General features: G+C 44.7%; 1 protein-coding gene and 1 long non-coding RNA gene across 2 annotated transcripts; both read right to left on the reverse strand.

The window, feature by feature from the left end:
• Positions 1–696: 696 nt before the first annotated feature.
• Positions 697–5,225, reverse strand: LOC147372663 (uncharacterized). The gene is made up of 2 exons (XR_015164897.1): positions 2,216–5,225; positions 697–1,103 (listed from the first exon to the last, which is right to left on the reverse strand). It is a non-coding gene; the product is annotated as an uncharacterized LOC147372663 (long non-coding RNA).
• A 1,380-nt stretch (positions 5,226–6,605) lies between these two features.
• On the reverse strand, positions 6,606–19,695 carry DDX47 (DEAD-box helicase 47). Its single transcript, XM_086404098.1, has 12 exons — positions 19,503–19,695; positions 18,218–18,311; positions 15,939–16,127; positions 15,614–15,685; positions 15,278–15,396; positions 13,478–13,549; positions 13,236–13,352; positions 12,561–12,707; positions 11,700–11,837; positions 10,010–10,080; positions 9,309–9,438; positions 6,606–7,177 (listed from the first exon to the last, which is right to left on the reverse strand). The coding sequence occupies exons 1-12, from the start codon at positions 19,593–19,595 to the stop codon at positions 7,046–7,048; spliced, it is 1,374 nt and encodes a 457-aa protein (XP_086260224.1). The 5' UTR covers positions 19,596–19,695; the 3' UTR covers positions 6,606–7,045.
• Between the last annotated feature and the right edge of the window lie 1,501 nt (positions 19,696–21,196).

Here is a 21,196-nt window from a genome sequence, read left to right on the forward strand (position 1 = left end):
GCTGGGACTGTAAGCAAGAGATAATAGAGGAATGCAACTTTTTCTTCTTATAACATCTGAATTTCAGTTTATTTTTATCTCCCAGTCCCCATCTTCTGGGTCAACCTAGTAGATCCTCATGAAGGTTGACACCTTCAAATACCTGAAGGTGGTTCTCATAGCCATCCTGACCCCCAGCCCTTCATCACTGTGGGCCAAATATCAGACAAAGAGCCCTTTAAATAGGCCACAGTGAAAACTTCCCATTCTGGAGTATTTTTCTCCCTTCTGCCATCTACTGGTGAAAATGAAAATATCATAGCCTCCCACCGAAGGAGGATCTGCAAGGATCTGGAAGTTTGGATCTGCAAATGGGTTTGAAAGCCCTTTTGTGTCATATACTTCTTTATTAGGTGGAATAAATTTTTTTTCAAAGGAAAAAAATATAAACGATGATTCGATCTTCAATCAGTAAGCACTTGCTGAATGAATAATATGAAATTATACATGTACACATAATACAAAGTGTATTTAGGATAAAGAGTAGAAACTTGGCATCAAATTGGGTCCCTTATGAGCTGTATGGCGAGCTGTATGGCAAGCTGTATGGGCAAGCTATTAATGCTTATCCACTCTTCATCTGTAATAATCCTAACAATAATGACAATCACAATGGCTAACACTTAGTAATCATTATAAGGAAGAGCCACAGTATAGTTCATTTAAACCTCACAAGGTAGCTTTATTACTATCCGTGTTTCTTCAGATAAGGACATTGAAACAAGAAAAGTTGAATACTTTGCCCAAGGTCTCACAACTGGATAGTCCGGCTCCTTAGCTTATAATGCGGACAATAATACCCACCTTTCAGGATTGTTCAAGAAACTAGAGACAAGTGAAGTTGCTGATACACAGTTTGTTACAGAATATGATAGATATTGAAACTTCTGTGTGCCGGGCTCTGCAGGATGTTAGGAATCACATCCACTAGAAGGCTGCGGTCCCTGCCCACTGGGTGAGCACAATCACAATACAACATTAAGACTGAGTTCAGCCCAGACAGCACCCAACTTTTCAGTATTGTCTTCCTGCTACCTGCCACAGCGGCTGCGAGAGAGCAGATGCTGGAAAGGAGAAAGGGAGGGGACAGAGTTAAAAAACAAATAAAACCCGGTTCAAGACTCTGCGAGGCAGGACTTCCCTGGTGGCCCACTGGTTAAGAACCCACCTTCCAATGCAGGGGATGTGGGTTCAACCCCTGGCCAGGAAACTAAGATCCGACATGGCTTGGCCCAACTAAGCATACGGACCTCCAACCAGAGAGCCCACATGCCGCAACTAGAGAAGGCTGGGCACCCCAACGAAGACCCAGCACAGCCAAAATAAAATTTAAAAAATTTTTTTAAGAATTTTTTTTCTAATTTTTAAAAAAGACTCTGTGAGGCAGACGGGAGAGATGCTCTTATTTCCGTGTTAACGAGAGAAATCGAGGGTCAACGACTCCACAAGGTCACAGAGCTACGATCAGTCTCTTGACGGAGACTGTGTTCCCACACTCCGCTGTGCTCCATGTCCCTCCAGTTTCTTCCAGTCCCTAGATGGCGCCCGTGGGTTAATGAAGGATGACATTTTGGGAAGGTACTGGGTGGACCATGAACAGATAAAAACTTCAAGAATATGAACAGATATGAGGTCCACCTCCTAGAGATTCTAGTCTCTATATGAGCCCATATTTTCCCCTCATCTCTCTTCCACTTGACACAAGTCAGCTCTTCACTTTAGGTGAGACTGCTTAGTACGATTTCTCAGAGTTCAAGTTTCTGCAGTTATTTTTAGCTGGCGTTTATAGTGCATACCTGGGACAGGTGAGGCATGAAAAGGAATGTGGGTGTGGGTAGCCCTTGAGTCTCTAGTGCCAGGGTCTGGGTCTCTTGTCATTCCAGCTAAAGAGGGGTGACTCACACCCTGATTTATTATCGGCCCTGAGGCTGGATTTCACCCTAAGAACTATGTGGATTAAAACTTGTCTACTCTCTGATTCTGCATTCAAGTCTTTGGAGCATACTTGCTTGATGTTATTTTGTTACCTGCTTTTGATAACGTGGATGCCTTCATTTTCTGTAACCAACACCACAGTCTGTGGTTCTTTCTGGTCTCATTCCTCAGGGCTTTGAAGGACCGGGGGCAGATAGTCTCGGATTTGGATTTGGGGCTAGATCTGCAGGTAGGAACTTACCTGGAAAACACTCTGGCTATAAACCAGATGTTCCTATAGAGTCAGCCAAGTTCCAGGAGATCCACTTTTCTTGGCTGCACCGGGTCTTCATTGCAGCATGTGGGCCTGGTTACCCCGTGGCAGGTGGTATTTTATTTCCCTGGTTAGGGATCGAACCTGCTGTCCTCTGCATTGGAAGGTGGATTTTCAATCACTGGACCACCAGGGAAGTCCTTCATCACATTTTTGAAGGGCTGGGAAAATAATAATCATAACCTAGTTGAGTCTAGATCCCTCCCAGCAACTTCTAGAATCCTCCCAGACGGCCCTTAAATTCCAGACAGCCTGGAATTCTGGGCCTGCTTTAAGCTTAGAACCACCTTCTCGGCTGAAACCCCAGCACTGGGATCCTGTGTTGTTCAGTTTCTAAGTTGTGTCTGACTCTGTGACACCATGGACTGCTGCACACCAGGCTTCCCTGTCCTTCACTATCTGCTCGAGTTTGCTCAAACTCATGTCCACTGAATCAGTGATGCCATCCAGCGATCTCCTCCTCGGTTGCCCCCTTCTCCTCCTGCCCTTAATCTTTCCCAGCATCGGGATCTTTTCCAATGAGTCGGCTCTTCGCATCAGGTGGCCCAAGTATTGGAGCTTCAGCCTCAGCATCAGTACTTCCAATGAACATTCAGGGTTGATCTCCTTGCTGTCCAAGGGACTTTCAAGAGTCTTCTCCAGCACCACAATTTGAAAGCATCAATTCTTCGGCACTCAGCCTTCTTTACAGTCCAACTCTCACATCCATACATGACTGCTGGGAAAAGCATAGCTTTGTTTGGGATCCTAAGACCCCTCCCTTCATAAGGTAAAGATACTTTCCTCATTTCACTTTGGCTCAGCACGGAGGAAGTAAGTAAAACTAGGTTGGTTAGTATCCTGAAACCATGATACAATGAATACTGTATAAAGTGGCTCTATGATTCAGACGAGAAATAAGGGAGAATTTTCTCTGGGGCAGCATCACTGACTACTGCAAGATAATCCCTCTAAGTCATATAAGTTAGGTGTGGGAATTGATTGCAACTGGGAGGCAGGGGAAGATAGTTAATTATTTTAAAGCCCTCAGTGTCCTAAATCAGGAAAGCAGAACTAAGAAATTACACCAAGATGGGACTAGAAGAAAGGCTAGAGACCTCCTTCCCCACTTCTAAAACTAGACCCTTTGGGACCTTTACTGCAAAGACAATTTACATTTAAGAGGATGTCACTGTAAATTTCTGTACTTCTAGCCATCCTCCCATTTCTGAAGACTCGTGTGCATACATACTCAGTACTGTCTGATCTGCAACTCCGTGGACTATAGCCCACCAGGCTCCTCTGTCCATGAGATTTCCCAGGCAAGAATACTGGAGTGGGTAGCCATTCCCTCCTCCAGGGGATCTTCCTGACCCTGGGATCGAACCCACGTCTCCTGCGTTGTCAGGTGGATTTTTACCACTGAGCCACTGGGGAAGCTACTTCCTGTCTTTTCTCCACTTTCTTTGTAATTAATTCTACCAGTTGAATTCCACAACACAATCTTGTCAGTTCAGTTCAGTTCAGTCACTCAGTCGTGTCCGACTCTTTGTGACCCCATGAATCTCAGCACGCCAGGCCTCCCTGTCCATCACCAACTCCCGGAGTTCGCTCAGACTCACGTCCATCACGTCCATCGAGTCAGTGATGCCATCCAGCCATCTCATCCTCTGTCATCTCCTTCTCCTCCTGCCTCCAATCCCTCCCAGCATCAGAGTCTTTTCCAATGAGTCAACTCTTCACATGAGGTGGCCAAAGTACTGGAGTTTCAGCTTTAGCATCATTCCTTCCAAAGAAATCCCAGGGCTGATCTCCTTCAGAATGGACTGGTTGGATCTCCTTGCAGTCCAAGGGACTCTCAAGAGTCTTCTCCAACACCACAGTTCAAAAGCATCAATTCTTTGGCGCTCAGCTTTCTTCACAGTCCAGCTCTCACATCCATACATGACCACAGGAAAAACCGTAGCCTTGACTAGATGGACCTTTGTTGGCAAAGTAATGTCTCTGCTTTTGAATATGCTATCTAGGTTGGTCATAACTTTCCTTCCAAGGAGTAAGCATCTTTTAATTTCATGGCTGCAGTCACCATCTGCAGTGATTTTGGAGCCCAAAAAAATAAAGTCTGACACTGTTTCCACTGTTTCCCCATCTGTTTCCCATGAAGTGATGGGATCAGATGCCATGATCTTCTTTTTCTAAATGTTGAGCTTTAAGCCAACTCTTTCACTCCCCCCCAAAATGTAGCAGTCCAGAAAGACAGTCTGTACTGGGTTGAAGTGTCTCCCCAAAATCCATGTCTACATGGAATGCAAGTATGTGACCTTATTGAAAATAGGACCTTTGTAAATATAATGAGTCAAGATGAGGTCATACCAGAGTAGGGTGTGACCTAAATCCCCAGTGCTGGGAAAGATTGAGGGCAAGAGAAGTGGGTGACAGAGGAGGAGATGATTGGATGGCATCAACGATTCAATGGACAGTTTGAGCAAGCTCCGGGAGATAGTGAGGGACAGGGAAGCCTAGTGTGCTGCAGTTCACGGGGTCACTAAGAGTCAGATACAACTTAGCAACTAAAAACAGCTAAATTCAACTACTGCATCTGTACAAGAAGCCCATGTAAAAGCACAGACACACAGAAGGGAAGGTTATGTGAAGACGGGGGCAGAGACTGGAGCTACGTTTTCACAAGCCAAGGACCACCAGCAAGCACCAGTAGCAGAGAGGACAGACCCTTCTCGAGAGGCTTCAGATGCAGCATGGCCCTGGTGACAGCTTGATCCTGGACCTCTAGATTACAGAACTGTGATCCAGCAAACTGCTGTTCTTTTAAGCCCCCCTCTGTGGTACTTTGTTACATGTACATTGTACTCTGTGACCCCATGGACTGTAGCCCAGCAGGCTCCTCTGTCCATGGAATTCTCCAGGCAAGAACACTGGAGTAGGTTGCCATTTCCTTCTCCAGGGAATCTTCCCAACCCAGGGATTGAACCTGGGTCTCCTGCATTGCAGGCGGAGTCTTCATTGTCTGAGCCACCAGGGAAACTCACTGTTACAGGAGCCCCAGGAGACTCAAGACTTCACAATCTTGCCTTGGCGGACAGGGAGCATGAAAAACAGCTTGATTAGTGATATAAACCCACAGCTTCGTCCTCATTTGCACCTGAATCACATTCATTTCTGTGCCTGCTGCCCTTCACAAGGCTCTCTCTACTCATTCTGCCCGAGACTCTGTAGTTTATGGTCTGGACCCACCAATATGCCTGAAGACACATCATCCACCTTTCTTCCCTTAGTGGCCCATCTTCCCAACCTAGCAAAGCATACTCTAAAGTACTTCAGAGAAAGCAGCCAAGCTTTAGAAGGTTTCTACCCTTTTTAGTCTCTGCAGAAATATGCATGTACCTGAAGGGTCCACAGACCCTAGGTTTGGGATCCTATTTAAAAAGTTCAGACTTCTTCAGAATAATTCATCTCTTCTTACGCACCACCCACAAAGTGCTCAGTCGTGTCTGACTCTTTGTGACCCCATGGACTATAGCCTGTCAGGCTTCTCCACCCATGGGATTTTCCAGGCAAGTATACTGGAGTGGGTTGCCATTTCCTTTTCCAGGGGATCTTACTGACCCAGGGATCAAACCTGAGTCTCCAGCACTGCAGGCAGACTCTTTACCATCTGAGCCACCATGGAAGCCCACCACCCACAATCTGATTCAAATTAAGCCTGCTTCTAAAGTCTTCCACCGAGTTGAAATAGCAATCATCCATTGGCTTTTATCCACTGGCTCAGAGGGAGACAGAGCTACCAGTATCTAAGCTGCTCTGAGAGTCCCAACAGGAAACACACCAATGGAGAATTACCCCCAGTGGTGGGCACCCCACCCACCATATTTACAAACATCTTCCTGCAATCAACGGTCCACACTTGATTCCCACAGAGAATTTTACTGACATCTACTTTTCACTTACTGAACACTTCAACTTTAAGAAACACAACATGCACTTTCCATTAAGATGTACATGGAAGACTTCCCTGGTGGCACAGTGGGTTAGGAATCTGCCTGCCATTGCAGGGGACACAGGTGTGATCCCTGGTCCGGGAAGACTCCACATGCCTTGGAGCAACTAAGCCCGTGTGCCACAACTACTGAGCCCATGAGGTGAAACTACCGAAGCTGGGCACCTAGAGCCAGCGCTCTACAACAGGCAAGGCCACCGCAACGAGGAAGCTGCGCACTGCAGTGAAGAGCAGTCCACACTAGCCGCAACCAGAGACATCCGCGCACAGCAAGTCTTCTCCTATGAAGTCTTTACCACAAAAAGGTCTTGAAGGAGTCTGAACTTTTTTATAATAATATTTAAATTTATTATTTCCCATTCAGAGTCATGAAACACAAGCTGAGACCGCTTGAGTTCCACTGTTTTTTAGATATAAACATCCCTTTCCTTTGCAATTACAGGCTGAGGGCTTCATTAGCCCAGTCCTTGATTTGCAGCTGAAAAAAGCACAGGTCTGTGTGAAGGGTGTGAAGGGACAGGAGAGCATGTGCTCCTCATGTCAGGAACAAGTAACCACAGTGGAAGGCCAGTCCGAGTCTCGACATCAGCTCTGTGACAATGTCCCACAGCAACAATGCTTGAACACACAGACGGGGGCCCAGTACTGTAGGAGCCGGGCCGTCTGGACACGTGCTGACGGACTGGCCTGAGGAAGAGGTCCCGTTCTCTCCTTCAGTCATCTCCACAGCACAGAAGGCAGAAATCAAGTCTTTATAAAAGAGATTAACGGCCTTTCCGTTTCTTCATTTTTCCTCCAGCCACCTTGTTCCTGACACCGATCGCACCCTCCGTATCATCATTGTCCCCAGCATCCTCCCGTGAGCGCTTCTTCTTCTCTCCGTGCTCCCTTAACTCCTGCAACAAACAGAAAGGACGGGCTTGATCGTGAACTGCTGTCACTGAGGGGAACACACCCTGGTCTCCACTCCATCAAGTCAAGCCCTCTGCTTCCCTGGCGGTCCAGTGGCTAAGAGTCCCTGCTTCCAATGCAGCAGGCTCAGTTGGATCCCTGGTCAGGGAACTATTAATAGACCTCACATACTGCAACTAAGAAACCTGGTGTAGCTGGCAAGCTAGATAAATAAAATCTTGATAAATTAAGAGAATTCATTTATTTAAAACAAACAAACAAACCCTAAGTAATTCCCTAACACCTCACATTAGCAAAGAAATAAAACCAAAATCCCAATATACAAAACTGTCATCAAAGATAAAAAAATGAAAACAGGGGGCTACTATTTTCATATGGCAGACTAGCAAGATTTAAGAGAACGGTAATACCTAGAACTGGTCAGGGCAGTGGGGAGACACAGACACTGTCCCGCGTACAATGTCACATACGTCGTGTAAGCTGCTATAGCTTTCCTGGAGAGCAACTGGGCATTCTGTATGAATTTGAACTGTGTGTTCTCCACTCAACAATTTATTCTACTTCTAGGAATTTATTCTAAGGAAACAAGTGTGCAAAGCTGTACATAGTAGGATGCTCAACACAGTTATTAACTAAAATATATAAAACTGGGAAAAGCATGAACACATATCAATGGAAAGCACGTTATATATTCATAACAGAATCATTAAGAAGGGATGGCATGAGAATTTTAAAAAGCTAGCATTTAAGGTAACATCTCTAAAACCTACAAGTGGTGCTGTTTTAAAAAACTGAATTCATCCTCCTCAGACTACTAATTGTCTAGAACACATAATCTGGCCCCTTGCCAATTCAGAAGGTAGTGAAGGAGCTTTCAGTGACTCTAAGAAATCAGTCATGCCGCTATGTTTAGGCAAGTTTGGTAACTGAATCAAATGAACGCTAACATGCAGCCTAGATGAAGATTTTTGAATAGAGTTTAAAATGTGAAAGAAAAAGAAAAAAATGTGATCACATGAATCTAGATTAGTTGAAACAGAAAAAACAATACACATTTAGATAAAAGTCATATACAAATTGGAAAAAGTCTCATTATGGCTAAAGAAAAACAGCCAAATGTAATCAATGGTTTTGTGTATTTCACTATTTTAATCCTTTCTGTATTTTCTAAAAAATGTTTTCCAACACACATCAAATTTTCTATAAACAAAAACACCAAGACTTCCATATGGGCAGAAAAACAAGCCCATACCTCAGCTACTCAGAAAGCGCTCCGTGCACTAAGTCTCTTCACCCCTCAGAGCAGCACTCCTGGGATAATAGGGCACTGGCAAGCGTTCTCCTCTAGACCCTTCTATCTCCAGTGCTCCCCCTACAGCTGCTCTCAGGAACTACACTGTCCACCCGACTTATCTGATGCTTATACACCATGTCTCCAAGGTAACTACTCTTCCTGATCTGCAGGTGAGGGACTGACTCTGAGAGGTCAGACACCTTGTGCAGACTCACAGCTGCGTCTTCTCAAGTTCAAAGCTTTTCCTGCCTCACCATTCCTGCCACCACAGACGGTGGCTGGGAATGAATGTAGTCACTGTGATCAGACTGAGTCCAAACCCTGATTTGACCATTTAGTTACAGGGTCAAAAGCAAACTGCCTGCATCTCTATGTTTTAGCATACTCATCTTACACTTGGAATAAAATAATACCATTTATTGAGGATTAACACGATAAAGTGTCTTGCATGCAGTTAAGTTGCATAGAAGCTGGTGAGAAAAGGCATTGCAGGGGTTTTCCTGGTGGCTCCATGGTAAAGAATCTGCCTGCCAATGCAGGAGACATGGTTTCGATCCTGGTCTGGGAAGATCCCATAAGTCTCAGAGCAGCTAACCCTTTGCGCACAACTACTGAACCTGTGCTCTAGAGTCCATGCATCACAACTACGGAGGCTCGTGCACCACAGAGCCGATGCTCAGCAACGAGAGAAGCCGCCACAATGAGAAGCCCTCATATTGCAACTAGAGAGCAGCCTGGGCTCGGTGCGACTAGAGAAAGCCTGTCTTTCAACATTGAAAACCCAGCGCAGCCAAAAATAAACAAATGAACGAGTTGCACACCATTCGGGCAAATCTCTGGGCCTCGGTCACGCGTTCTGTCAGCATCATGACTTCGTCGTCCTGGGTTGGAAAGACAGGCAGTTTCTTCCCAATCAAGTGCTCTATGCGCTGGAAGAGCTCCACGTCATACCTGAGGAAGGAAAGTTGACACGGCTCTGGCTGGCTGACAACATACACGTCCATCTGTTCATCCCAAAACGATGACACAACAGGAGCCACGGTTTTTATAATATCAAACCTATTACTCCTTTTCAGAACATTGATTAAATGCAACCTGCTGTGCAGAGCCCAGCAGAAAACCACCCACCACATCCCTGACTCCCGAAAAGCCTAGGACACGTGGCTGTTTGTTCCTTTAAAAACAAAATCAGAAGAACAGTTACTGTAATATGGTGAGCTGAGGGAATGGTCACTGTTCTCTGGCTCCAGACGTTAAAAGAACAGGGTTTTGGTGTGTGTGCTTTTATACACCAAGGACTCCGCTACACACATGCAGTATATGCTCTTTCCATATACGTCTTCAGTCTTCATTAAAACCCTGCAAGGTTGGTATTACTATTTCCATTTTACAAATGATGAAGGTGGGATGAGGAAGGCTTAGTGCCTATTACAGTAAAAGGTGAAGTCAGGTTCCAAGTGAGTTGGCCCCAGGGTTCTGCTTCTTTCTCTACATTGCTCTGCCCTGAAGTCGGGTCACTTACTGTGTGACAAAGGTAATGGCCTTTCCAGAGCGCCCAGCTCGAGCCGTCCGACCCACTCGATGGATGTAATCCTAAAACACAATGGGCAAGTAACTCTGAGTCAGCTGGAATATGAATTAAAAACTGTGTATGTAAAGTCTTCCCGCCAACCTTTGAAAGAAAACAGATCTGTCCTGGAATGTGGAGAAACAGACTGGCAATCCATTGAAATATGTCTGCCTCACTTTTTAAATTCTCCTCACAGCACAAAACTGACCCCCGCTTTTCCTTTCTTTTATAGAAAGATGAATCCACAGAGCACACCTCCACAGACACAGACAGAGGAAAACGGCCCGGGTCTAGAGGTAGACCTGGGTCCCAGCTCTGCTTCCCCCCATCCCAACCCACAACACAACTGTCTGCAAGTCCCAGAACCTCTCTGAACCATGGTTTCTGTCTATAAGTCAGGGGCACAACACACTGCAAACTCAGCATTACTGCGAAAATCCTATGCGAGAGCACCTTGTCTACAGCAGTTTAATACAAAGTCGAGACACACTAGTTGTTCTCAACTGGGGGTAGCTTTGTCCTCCCCAGGGAGCATCTATGAACTGTCTGGAAACATACCTGGTGGCCACAGTCACCTGTGGGTAGGGGTCAGGAATGCTAAGCATCCTACAGTGGAGAGGACAGCCACACAACAGAGAACTCCCGGCCTGAGGTGTTAATGAGGCTGAGAAACCCTGGGATTGCCGAGGACCACAAGCTGCCATTCTCATCAGTTAGACCAACAGAGGTCAGCATGTGAAACATCTGCTCCTCTGATGGTTGAGCACCTTGCCCCTCTCCTGGGTTCCTTCCTTCACGTTCATTGACAACACATCCACAGGCATGTGCAAGATGAGGAGAATGAACAGATCAAGAGTTTCCTAATTTCTGATACTTAACTACCCAAGGACACACATACACACCCAAAGACACACCCCAAGACTGTAACTAAAGGAAGACAAAAAACATTAAGAAATGCACTTTGGGGGCTTCCCTGATGGCTCAGATGATAAAAGAAATACACTTTGGACACAATGGACTATTATTCAGCCATATAAATGAATGACACCTTCCTGTTTGTGACAACACTGGCTAGACCTTGAAGGTATTTGACTCAGTAAAATAAGTTAGACAGGGACAAATACAGAGATGTCACTTATATGTGAAATCTAACAACAACAAAAAACTGAGCTCACAGATACAGAAAACAGGTTTGGTGGTTGCCAGAGGCAGGGATGGGTGTATGTGAAATGGGTGAAAGAGGTCAAAAGGTACAAATTTCAGTTATAAAATAAGGAAGTCATGGGGATGTAATGTACAACTTGTGGACAAGAGTTAAAAACACAGTACTGCACATTTGAAAGTTGCTAAGGGAAAATATCTTAGAAGTTCTCATCAAAAGAAAAAAAAAAGTGCAACTATGAATGGTGACAGATGCTGTGACCATTTTGCAATATATGCAAATACTGAATCAACACATTTTATACCTAAACTAATATAATGTTACATGTCAATTACACCTCAATTCAAAAAAAAAGAAAAGAAAGGGGGAAGACAGAATTAGAGAGGAGGAAAGGAAAGGAGACGGGAAGGAGAAAGGAAAAGAAAGAAAAAGAAAGAAAAATATTTTGGGTGAGAAAGTCAGGTCAGCAACAAGACTCACCTTGGAATGGGTAGGAATGTCAAAGTTAACCACTACATCCACATGGGGTATGTCCAAACCGCGGCTTGCAACATCAGTTGCTAGAAGAATGGAACGAGCCTTCGCCTTAAATTTATTAAGGGATCCCAGGCGCTTGCTCTGAAACAATGAAAAGAAATGGAATGAATTTTCATCTTGAAAATCTAAGGAATCTTGGAAATCCAAGACACATAAACTAGACACATTAAATAGATACAAGAACCAAGAAAGAAATTTTTTAAATGATGTTTCCCCTTCAGTCTAACTGGGCTTCACAGGTCAAAAGGAAACATGAAAGCAAAAAAAAAAAAAAAAAAGGTCTAAGACTAAAGCTAGAAAATACTAACATAAAATATTGTCAAACATGACAGAAAGGTAACCGGGAAATAATTTACCACAAGGGCTGAACAAATCGGGCTTCCCAGGTGGTGCTAGTGGTAAGGAACCTGCCTGCCAATGCAGGAGATGCAAGAGACCTCCTCCAGAACCCCTGGCATGGCAACCCATTCCAGTACTCTTGCCTGGAGAATCCCATGAACAGAGGAGCCTGGAAGGCTACAGTCCATGGGATAACACAGAGTCTGACACAACTGAAGCAACTTAGCACGCACACATGTTGAATAAATCAACTCTACAGTTTCCATACTAGACGACTACCTGTGGAATATTCTAACTGGAGCCTCCTGCTATCCTGAAAGGAGGAAGCAGCATTGACGGCAACACTTTAAAGCCCGTAACAGCAGGACAACCGCGGAAGGACACATTAGTGTCACATGCTGCTACTGCAGAAACCTCCTGCCGTGAGGTTTACCTTTCTCACCAATGATGCTGAAGAATAGTTACCTGACTCATCTGTCCGTGGAGGGGAATGGCAGTGAATCCAAGATTTCGGAGTAGCAGAGCTGTCCTCTGAGTGTTGTTACAGGTGCTGCAGAATATCATAAAGGAGTTCCCGGCCAATTCGTTCAGAATATAAACCAGGTAGGTATCCTAAGTCACAAAGCCAAAACAATATATGTAACTGAACCTGGAAGAAAGTCAGAGTCCTGGGCATACAAGCTACATAAAAGACTAAGCCTCTAGCTGCTTCTCAATTACCCAGATGCTCAGCTGGCAGCCCTGTACCCCTTAATCAGCTTTATCATTATCATCTCTGAGAACCATGAGTAACACACAGAGCCTGACACCAAGCACAAGGCGAGCTGGGCTCAGCAAGCACGCAAAGCCCTTACATCAGAGGACAAGACTAGGGTCCGCTGCCCACAAAAAAGCCACATAAAAAGCAGACCAAAGAAAAACTACCTCAAGGATGGGGTTAGGAAGGGATTATATCATGACTTCATTACTCTGGTTTAATACATTGTGAATTCCCGGAATGCTCGGCGTTATCAGTGATAAATGTAAACACGGCATGAGCTCTAAAACAAACAGCACTTAGCTAATCAAGAGCTGACACTTTCAGACACTGTGGTGAAGGAGGGGAGGGAGAGGAAGGAATGATCAGAGTAAACACTCTACCTTGAACTTGGAAGGAATAAAAAGATAATACTGCTGCAACTTCTCAACCGTCTGGTACTTGGAGGAGACGGCGCATTTCACAGGGTTCTTCAGCGCCGCTCGCTGAAGTTTCTGCACCTGGAGAAGGGACATCTAGATTAGCATGTTGATTCCTAAGTGCTCTGGTTTTACTCTTGTTACTGGGGCTGTTTCTACTTATCAGTTCTCATAAAGAAGAAAAGAGAAGTCCTAGAAAAGCTCACCTTCTTGGTCATCGTAGCAGAGAAGAGAAATGTTTTCCGATCTCGGGGAATCACTTTGAGGATCTTGTCAACCTAAGGCAGAAAGAGCAAAGGATACCAACATGACATTTACACTGGAAACCTGCAAATGTATTTTGTGAAGGAGATAAGGGATCACAAACTAAATACATCACACTGGATTTTGGGAACTCAAACCTTCGATTCAATTCAGCTAAAACTTACTGAATATATACTGTCAGGTAGCACATCCGATGCTATCAAAAAATAATGCTAATCAGAGAAAAGAACATTTTAAATCAGTACAGTATAGCTAATCTAAGAGAAAAGAAAAGAATAAGCATTAATCAACTAAGTTATGAAGAACTTCTTGTTAAAGAAAAGATAGAAGAGGTTGAAATCAAATGAAGTAGAAAAGAAAATCTGGTTTTGATATTTCTTACCTCTAAAATCAAAGTCAGACTACATATAATATATATGCTTTTTGTCCAACTATTTGTTTTTTAGTTGAAGAATAGTTGATTTACACCATTTCAAGTATACAGCAAAGTGATTCACATACATATACTTTTTCAGATTCTTTTCCACTGTGTGTATGTGTGCGTGTGTGTTAGTCGTGTGTCTGACTGTCTGTGACCCCATGGACTGTAGCCTGCCAGGCTCCTCTGTCCATGGAATTCTCCAGGCAAAAACACTGGAGTAGGCTGCCATTCCCCTCTGCAGGGGATCTTCCCAACCCCGGGATCAAACTCACGTTTCCTGTACTGCAGGCAGATTCTTTATCTTCTGAACCATCAGGGAAGCCCCCCCAGCACAGCTTATTACAAAATACTGAATACAGTTCCATGTGCTATACAGTAGGTCCTGTTGTTTATTTTATACATAATAGTCTGTATATGTTAATCCTAAATTCCTAATCTATCTCCCCTCAAAAGTCAGACTATATTCTTAAGAGGATGCTGAGACTATTTACAATAGCCAAGAAATGAAGGCAAGCTAAATGTCCATCGACAGATGAGGGATAAAGTGGCGGTACATTATACAGTGTAATAGTACTCAGCCATTAAAAATGAAACAATGCCATCTGCAACAACACAGATAGACCTAGAGATTATTATCCTAAGTGAAGTCAGACAAAGACAAATATCCTATGATATCACTTACATGTGGAATCTAAAAAACAGTACAAATCAATTTATTTATGAAACAGATTCAGAGACATAGAAAACAAACTTAAGGTTACTAAGAGGAAGCGGGGGAGATAAATTAATAGTTTGGGATTGGCAGATGCAAACTACTGTGTATAAAGTAAATAAACAACAAGGTCCTATTATACAGGACAGGGAACTATTTTCAATATCTTGTAAGAAACTATAATGGAACGGAACAGGGAAAAGAACATGCACACACACACATATACACACATAGATATATGTATAACTGAATCACTTTGCTATATACCAGAAACGCTGTAAATCAATAATGCTTCAATTTCAAAATTAATTAAATTTAAAAGCAACAAGGATATATTGTACCAGCATAGGGACACAGAGTCATTATTCTGTAATAATCTTAAATGGAGTATATGGAGCATAATCCACAGAAATACTGAAGCACTATGTTGCACTCCTAAAAGCAATATAATATTGTAAATCAACCATCTTTCAACAAAAAAGAAAAGCAGCAGGTATGTTAAATTAACTGACAGTAGTAAGTGCTCCAAAAAGCAAGTGAGCTATGAATCAGACTTTGAAACGGGGTACCTGAGAAGTTCTAAGAGGAGGAAAGATGTTAAGAGCTCACCTCTGTCTCAAAATCCATATTCAAGATTCGGTCTGCTTCATCCATGACCAAGTACTTGAGGGCTCTTAAGTTGAAACCTTTCGTATTTTCCAAGTGGTCAATCAGTCGGCCAGGAGTTGCTAACAAGAAAGGTTGAGGACGTGTTTAAGAAAAAGGACAGAAAGGGAGTAAACTCCCACTCCTAATAATTCCAGAAATTAAAAAAAAAAACCATTAAACAGGGTTGCAGACAGTCACTCTTGGAACACTCTCCGCACAAGTACATTACACCTAGCATCAGTAGATCTTTCTGAAATCCCTCCTCACCAGCACCCTTTACCGGCGTCAGTCACTCACCTATCACTATATGCGGTTTTTTGGCCAGGGCCAGAGATTGGGACATTGAATCAATTCCACCTACAATGACAGCTACAGAAATAAAAAGAATATTAAAAAGAGATCCTTAATTTTGTTTCCATGATGCACTAAACATCTTTTAAAGCCAATGCCAGATTTCTACTTTCATTTCTCTTCCCTTACAATGACAACTTTCCCCGAAGCTAAAATACCCAATCAGCTCTTTAGGTTGGTGAACTTCCATTAACACTTCCTTTCATTCCCTTTCACATTCATGCTCAACCTGTGAAGAAACTGTGAAGAGTCCTTTCCTCCCAACACTTACCACACTGCACCCCAATCGAAGACCCCAGGGCTTCAAACTGCTCTGAGATCTGAAAGGCCAGCTCCCGAGTCGGGGTGAGAACTAAGGCAAACAGACGCTGGGGCGTCTCCAACAATGCGTTGAGAATGGGCAGAGCAAAGGCGCCGGTTTTCCCAGAGCCGGTTTCTGCCAGCCCGATGATATCACGACCTAGAAGACAAAAAATATACATAATAGCAAAGAAATGCTCTCTGCGCCATTCCCATATTGGTGGGAATATGACTAAATGCTGGGCACAACACAGACCATGAATAAATATTTGATGAATTGAGGGGAAGAGAAAGTTGATCAGACAGAAGACACGGTCTCTGTCCTGAATAAGCTCAAAATCCACACAATACATAATAATATGATAGGTCCCTGCAGGACAGGGTGAAAAAGGAAGGAGTCGTCAGGAAAGGCTAACAGAGGTGACAAGCAAATTAAATCTGGAGGTCAGCAAAGAAAGGACAGTCTCATGTGAGGAAAGAGGCTTTAAAGAACACAGAATGAGTAAGGAAAGGGAAAAGTACAACATGGCCAGAACACAGAAGTCAAGGGGGAAAACGGAGAAGAATGAGGAAACCCACAGCCATGCTAAGGAGTTTGGATGTCTTCCTTTAAGACAGAGGAATGGAAGGATTTTAGGCAGGGAGTATCATGACCTTTAAGTATCAACACTCTTTAAGACTTCCCTGGTGACTCAGATGGTAAAGAAGCTGCCTGCAATATGGGAGACCTGGGTTCTGTCCCTGGGTTGGGAAGATCCCCTGGAGAAGGAAATGACAACCCACTCCAGTACTCTTGCCTGGAAAAATCCCATGGACAGAGAAGCCTGGCGGGCTACAGTCCGGGGGTCACAAAGAGTCGAACGTGACTGAGCGACTAACACATGACATGACATGACTCTTTAAGAAGATAAACCCCAGGCCTGATGGCATAAGGAGAAGCCAAGGAGCTTAACAGTAATCACTGTTTATACTGCTCCTCCTGAGGGAAGAATGCCAGATTCCTTAAGAATGGTCTGTTATTGCCAATCAAGCCATAACTGAGAAGGTCTGGCAATTAATTCCCAAGCCAAAACCACTGTCTCTAGGTTCGCTGTAGCCCCCAAGGCAGCGATCTTTGGCCTGGGCCAGAGACTGGGACACTGAATCAATGTCTCAGCCCCCAGCGGAAAGGTTTCCTTCAAGTAATGACCGCCACACTTGATTGCTCAGGATTCCTCACCTAGAAATTTTCCCTGACGCAACTTGAACGTGACTCTCTTCCTTACACTCTAAAGTGACCTCAAGGGCCAAAATGGGGAAAGCACAGGAAAATGAGACCTCAGAGAGGATACAAGGGGAGCTATGATGGTAGCCTGAATGGAGGCCAGGTGAAGTGAGAGACAGAAAGTAACAAACAAAAATGAAGAGTCACTGTAAATCAACTATATTTCAATAAAATAAAAATAAAAGACAGAAAGTAATGAAAGAAAATCTGATTGGCACAGAGGTTTCTACCTGGGGAAACTCAAAGGCCATAAACTGAGATATAGGCTACAGAGAAATTAGTTCTGGTGAGAAAAATAAAGACTCTGGTTTGGATCCAGGGAACTTGAGATTCCTGCAGTAAGCCTGGAAATAAGTATCTAAAAACCAGTTGGACAAACTTGTTTGTGGAGTTCATCCGAAAAAATATGGGCTAGAAATACAGATGTGGGAGGCAAGAGCATCAGACCAGTGGTGCTCCCCCAGGGGCAGACACATCAGAGTAAACCATGAAGTTTTATATCTGTATATGCCTAGGTCCCATACCTGGAAATTCCAATTCAGGAGGTCTAGGCTGGAGCCCAGAAATCACTAGAGTTTTAAAAGATCCACAGGTGATTCTAATGAGCACTGGCTGAAACTCACTGATGCAGCCAGCATTAAAGCTTCAGGACTGGATGAGAAATCTTAGAATTTTACAGTGAGGGTAAAAAAGGATGAAGCTAGAATTAACACTGCAAGGCAAAGGAAAAGAACCAGAAGAAACTGAGAAAGAAATGCTGGAAAGACAAAAGACAACAAACCACCTTGCAGAAAGTAAGCTCATTAACACTGCAGAATTACTTTTTAAAAAGCCAAAAAAGCCACAAACTTTTTATCTTTACTGACCATACTTTATTTCACTTGAAGTAGGCAAAGCAATAGCTCTCAAATGTGGTAAGTATTTAACTGAGTATGTGCAACTTTACACTGAACCTGAAACAGACCACATACTTAATTTCAACCTACCTTGTAAGGCCAAAGGAATAGCTTCAATCTGGATCTTTGTGGGCTTTGTCCATCCCAACTGGTCACAAGCTTCACACAATACATCTGTCACACCCTTGGAATTCAGAAAAACACAGTTTAGCAAAGAACAACACACACTCGCCCCCCATACAACTAAAGGACTGTCAGGGCAGCCTTGCTGGTGACACATGCATCTCCTACATTTTGATTCAAAAGGTATTTATTGCAGATGGTGACTGCAGCCATGATATGACTAACCTAGACAGCATATTAAAAAGCAGAGACATTACTTTGCCAACAAAGGTCCATCTAGTCAAAGCTATGGTTTTTCCAGTAGTCATGTATGGATGTGAGAGTTGGACTGTGAAGAAAGCTGAGAGCCGAACTGATGCTTTTGAACTGTGGTGTTGGAGAAGACTCTTGAGAGTCCCTTGGACTGCGAGGAGATCCAACCAGTCCATCCTAAAAGAAATCAGTCCTGAATACTCACTGGAAGAACTGATACTGAAGCTGAAACTCCAATACTTTGGCCACCTGATGCAAAGAACTGATTCATTGGAAAAGTCCCTGATGCTGGGAAAGATTGAAGGCGGGAGGAGAAGGGGACGACAGAGGATGAGATGGTTGGATGGCATCACCGACTCAATGGACATGAGTTTGAGTAGACACCGGGAGTTGGTGACGGACAGGGAAGCCTGACATGCTGCAGTCCATGGGGTCCCAATGAGTTGGACACCACGAAGCGACAGAACTGAACTGACTCAGTCTCCTCCTTAATTCTGAGTACTGGGACAGTAACTCAAGGCTGTCATCACTCTTCACTCACCAGGGACCAAGCCAACAAGTTCTTTACGTGGGTTACTTCATTTAATCTTCACAGTTCTATAAGATACTTATCATAATCCTCAATTTACAGAGGTGGAAGGTCAGGAACCGAGAGAACTTGCATCTAGTAATGGGTCAGAATTCAAACCCGGCTCATCGGAATTCTAAACCCAAATCGGACAGGTCGCACTGGACAATATCCTGCACAAACACAGCGTTGCCACACCAAGTGGAGCTGAAATGGGCAAATGGGGCTCCTGGGCCCGGCCTCCTTCCCACCACCCAAACTCGGAGTTGAGGGCGGGCCCTCGTCCTAAACCTGAGCCTCGGGTACCCTGGGGGAAATCTGAGCTAGGCCCCGGCTGCTTCCGCACACCACAGGCCTAGATGGAAGGCAACCGGACTCTGCCCGCGCCTGCCGCCGGAAGAACAAAGGGAAGCTGGCATCATCCACTCTTACCAGGTCTTTAAATGTTTTCGTTTCTTCCACCTCCACCGCCGTCTGGGGCGCCTCCATGCTTTCCAGGGAATCGTGCTCCACGGACGCCGCCATGCTGTCCGCGAACTCCGGAAGTGGGTCGGCGGACACAGGATTCTGGGAAACGTAGTTTTAGCTCTCTCCGGCGGCGGCGGCGGCGGCGGCGTGTTGTGGGCGCCCCGCTGAGGGTTTGGCCAGGATTTGCACCAGCCGGCCCGGCAGGCGGGGATTCGCGGACAAGTACATATGGAGATCCAACCAGTCCATTCTGAAGGAGATCAGCCCTGGGATTTCTTTGGAGGGAATGATGCTGAAGCTGAAATTCCAGTACTTTGGCCACCTCGTGCGAACAGTTGACTCATTGGTTAAGACTCTGATGCTGGGAGGGATTGGGGGCAGGAGGAGAAGAGGACGACAGAGGATGAGATGGCTGGATGGCATCACTGACTCGATGGACTTGAGTCTGAGTGAGCTCCGGGAGTCTGTGATGGACAGGGAGGCCTGGCGTGCTGCGATTCATGGGGTCGCAAAGAGTTGGACAAGGCTGAGTGACTGAACTGAACTGATATATATTAAAAAAAAAAAAAGGATGGATATAAACTTTAGGACTTGTGGAACTGAACCAAAAGCAGAAGGACTTGATGACCAGGGTCTGCAGTCAGCCCTCCTTTTTTTTTTTTTTTTTTTCAGTCGCTAGGTCGTATCTGACTCTCCGCGACCCTGTGGACTGCAGCCTGCCAGGTTACTCTATCCATGGGATTTTTCAGACAAGAATACTGGAGTGGGTTGCGATTCCCTTCTCCAGGGACTCTTCTGGACCCAGGGATTGAACCCAGGTCTCCAGCGTTGCAGGCAGATGGGCTTCCCTGATAGCTCAATTGGTAAAGAATCCGACTGCAATCCAGGAGACCCTGGTTGGATTCCTGGGTGGGAAGGTTTGCTGGAGAAGGGATAGGCTACCCACTCGATTATTCTTGGGCTTCCCTTGTTGCTCAGCTGATAATCCGCTGGCAACGCGGGAGACTTGGGTTCGATCCCTGGGTTGGGAAGATCCCCTGGAGAAGGAAATGGCAATCCACTCCAGTTCTCTTGCCTGGAAAATCCCATGGATGGAGGAGCCTAGTAGGCTACAGCCTGTGGGGTCGCAAAGAGTCGGACACGACTGAGCAACTTCACTTTCATTTTCACCCACTCCAGTATTCTGGCCTGGAGAATTCCATGGACTGTATGTGTATAGTCCATGGGATCACAAAGAGTTGGACAGGCTTTCATTTGACTCTGTGCTAAATAAATCCTGTCTCTGGTGTTTACCCTTACAACACTCTTCCCCTTATAGTTCTTCTTTTTACATATCAGAAAGAAGGCAGCAGAGACACCGAAATACCAGATTCAATTACTGGATTACTGATGCCAGCCTATGACTGTCATTGAAACAATGCAAGAGGAAGAAATCAAGATCCTAATACCTTTGTTCCCCATCGCCAACTCCTGACCGGGAGCCCTCCTCTTATAGAAGCCCTAGACTCCTTATGGAGTGGGGCACAGTTTTTGAGACAAGAACCTACTGTGTTCCCCTCTCTGCTGGCTGAGAATTAAAGCCACCTTTCTATTTCTTCCAAATTCTGTCTTTGTATTTCTTATTCGGCTTCGGTGGGCAGAGAAGACCTAGGTTTTGA

This window comes from Bos grunniens, chromosome 5 (genome assembly GCF_055505025.1).
Source record: "Bos grunniens cultivar Pamir isolate PY7600 chromosome 5, Bosgru_T2T1.0, whole genome shotgun sequence".
Lineage (NCBI taxonomy): Eukaryota > Metazoa > Chordata > Mammalia > Artiodactyla > Bovidae > Bos > Bos grunniens.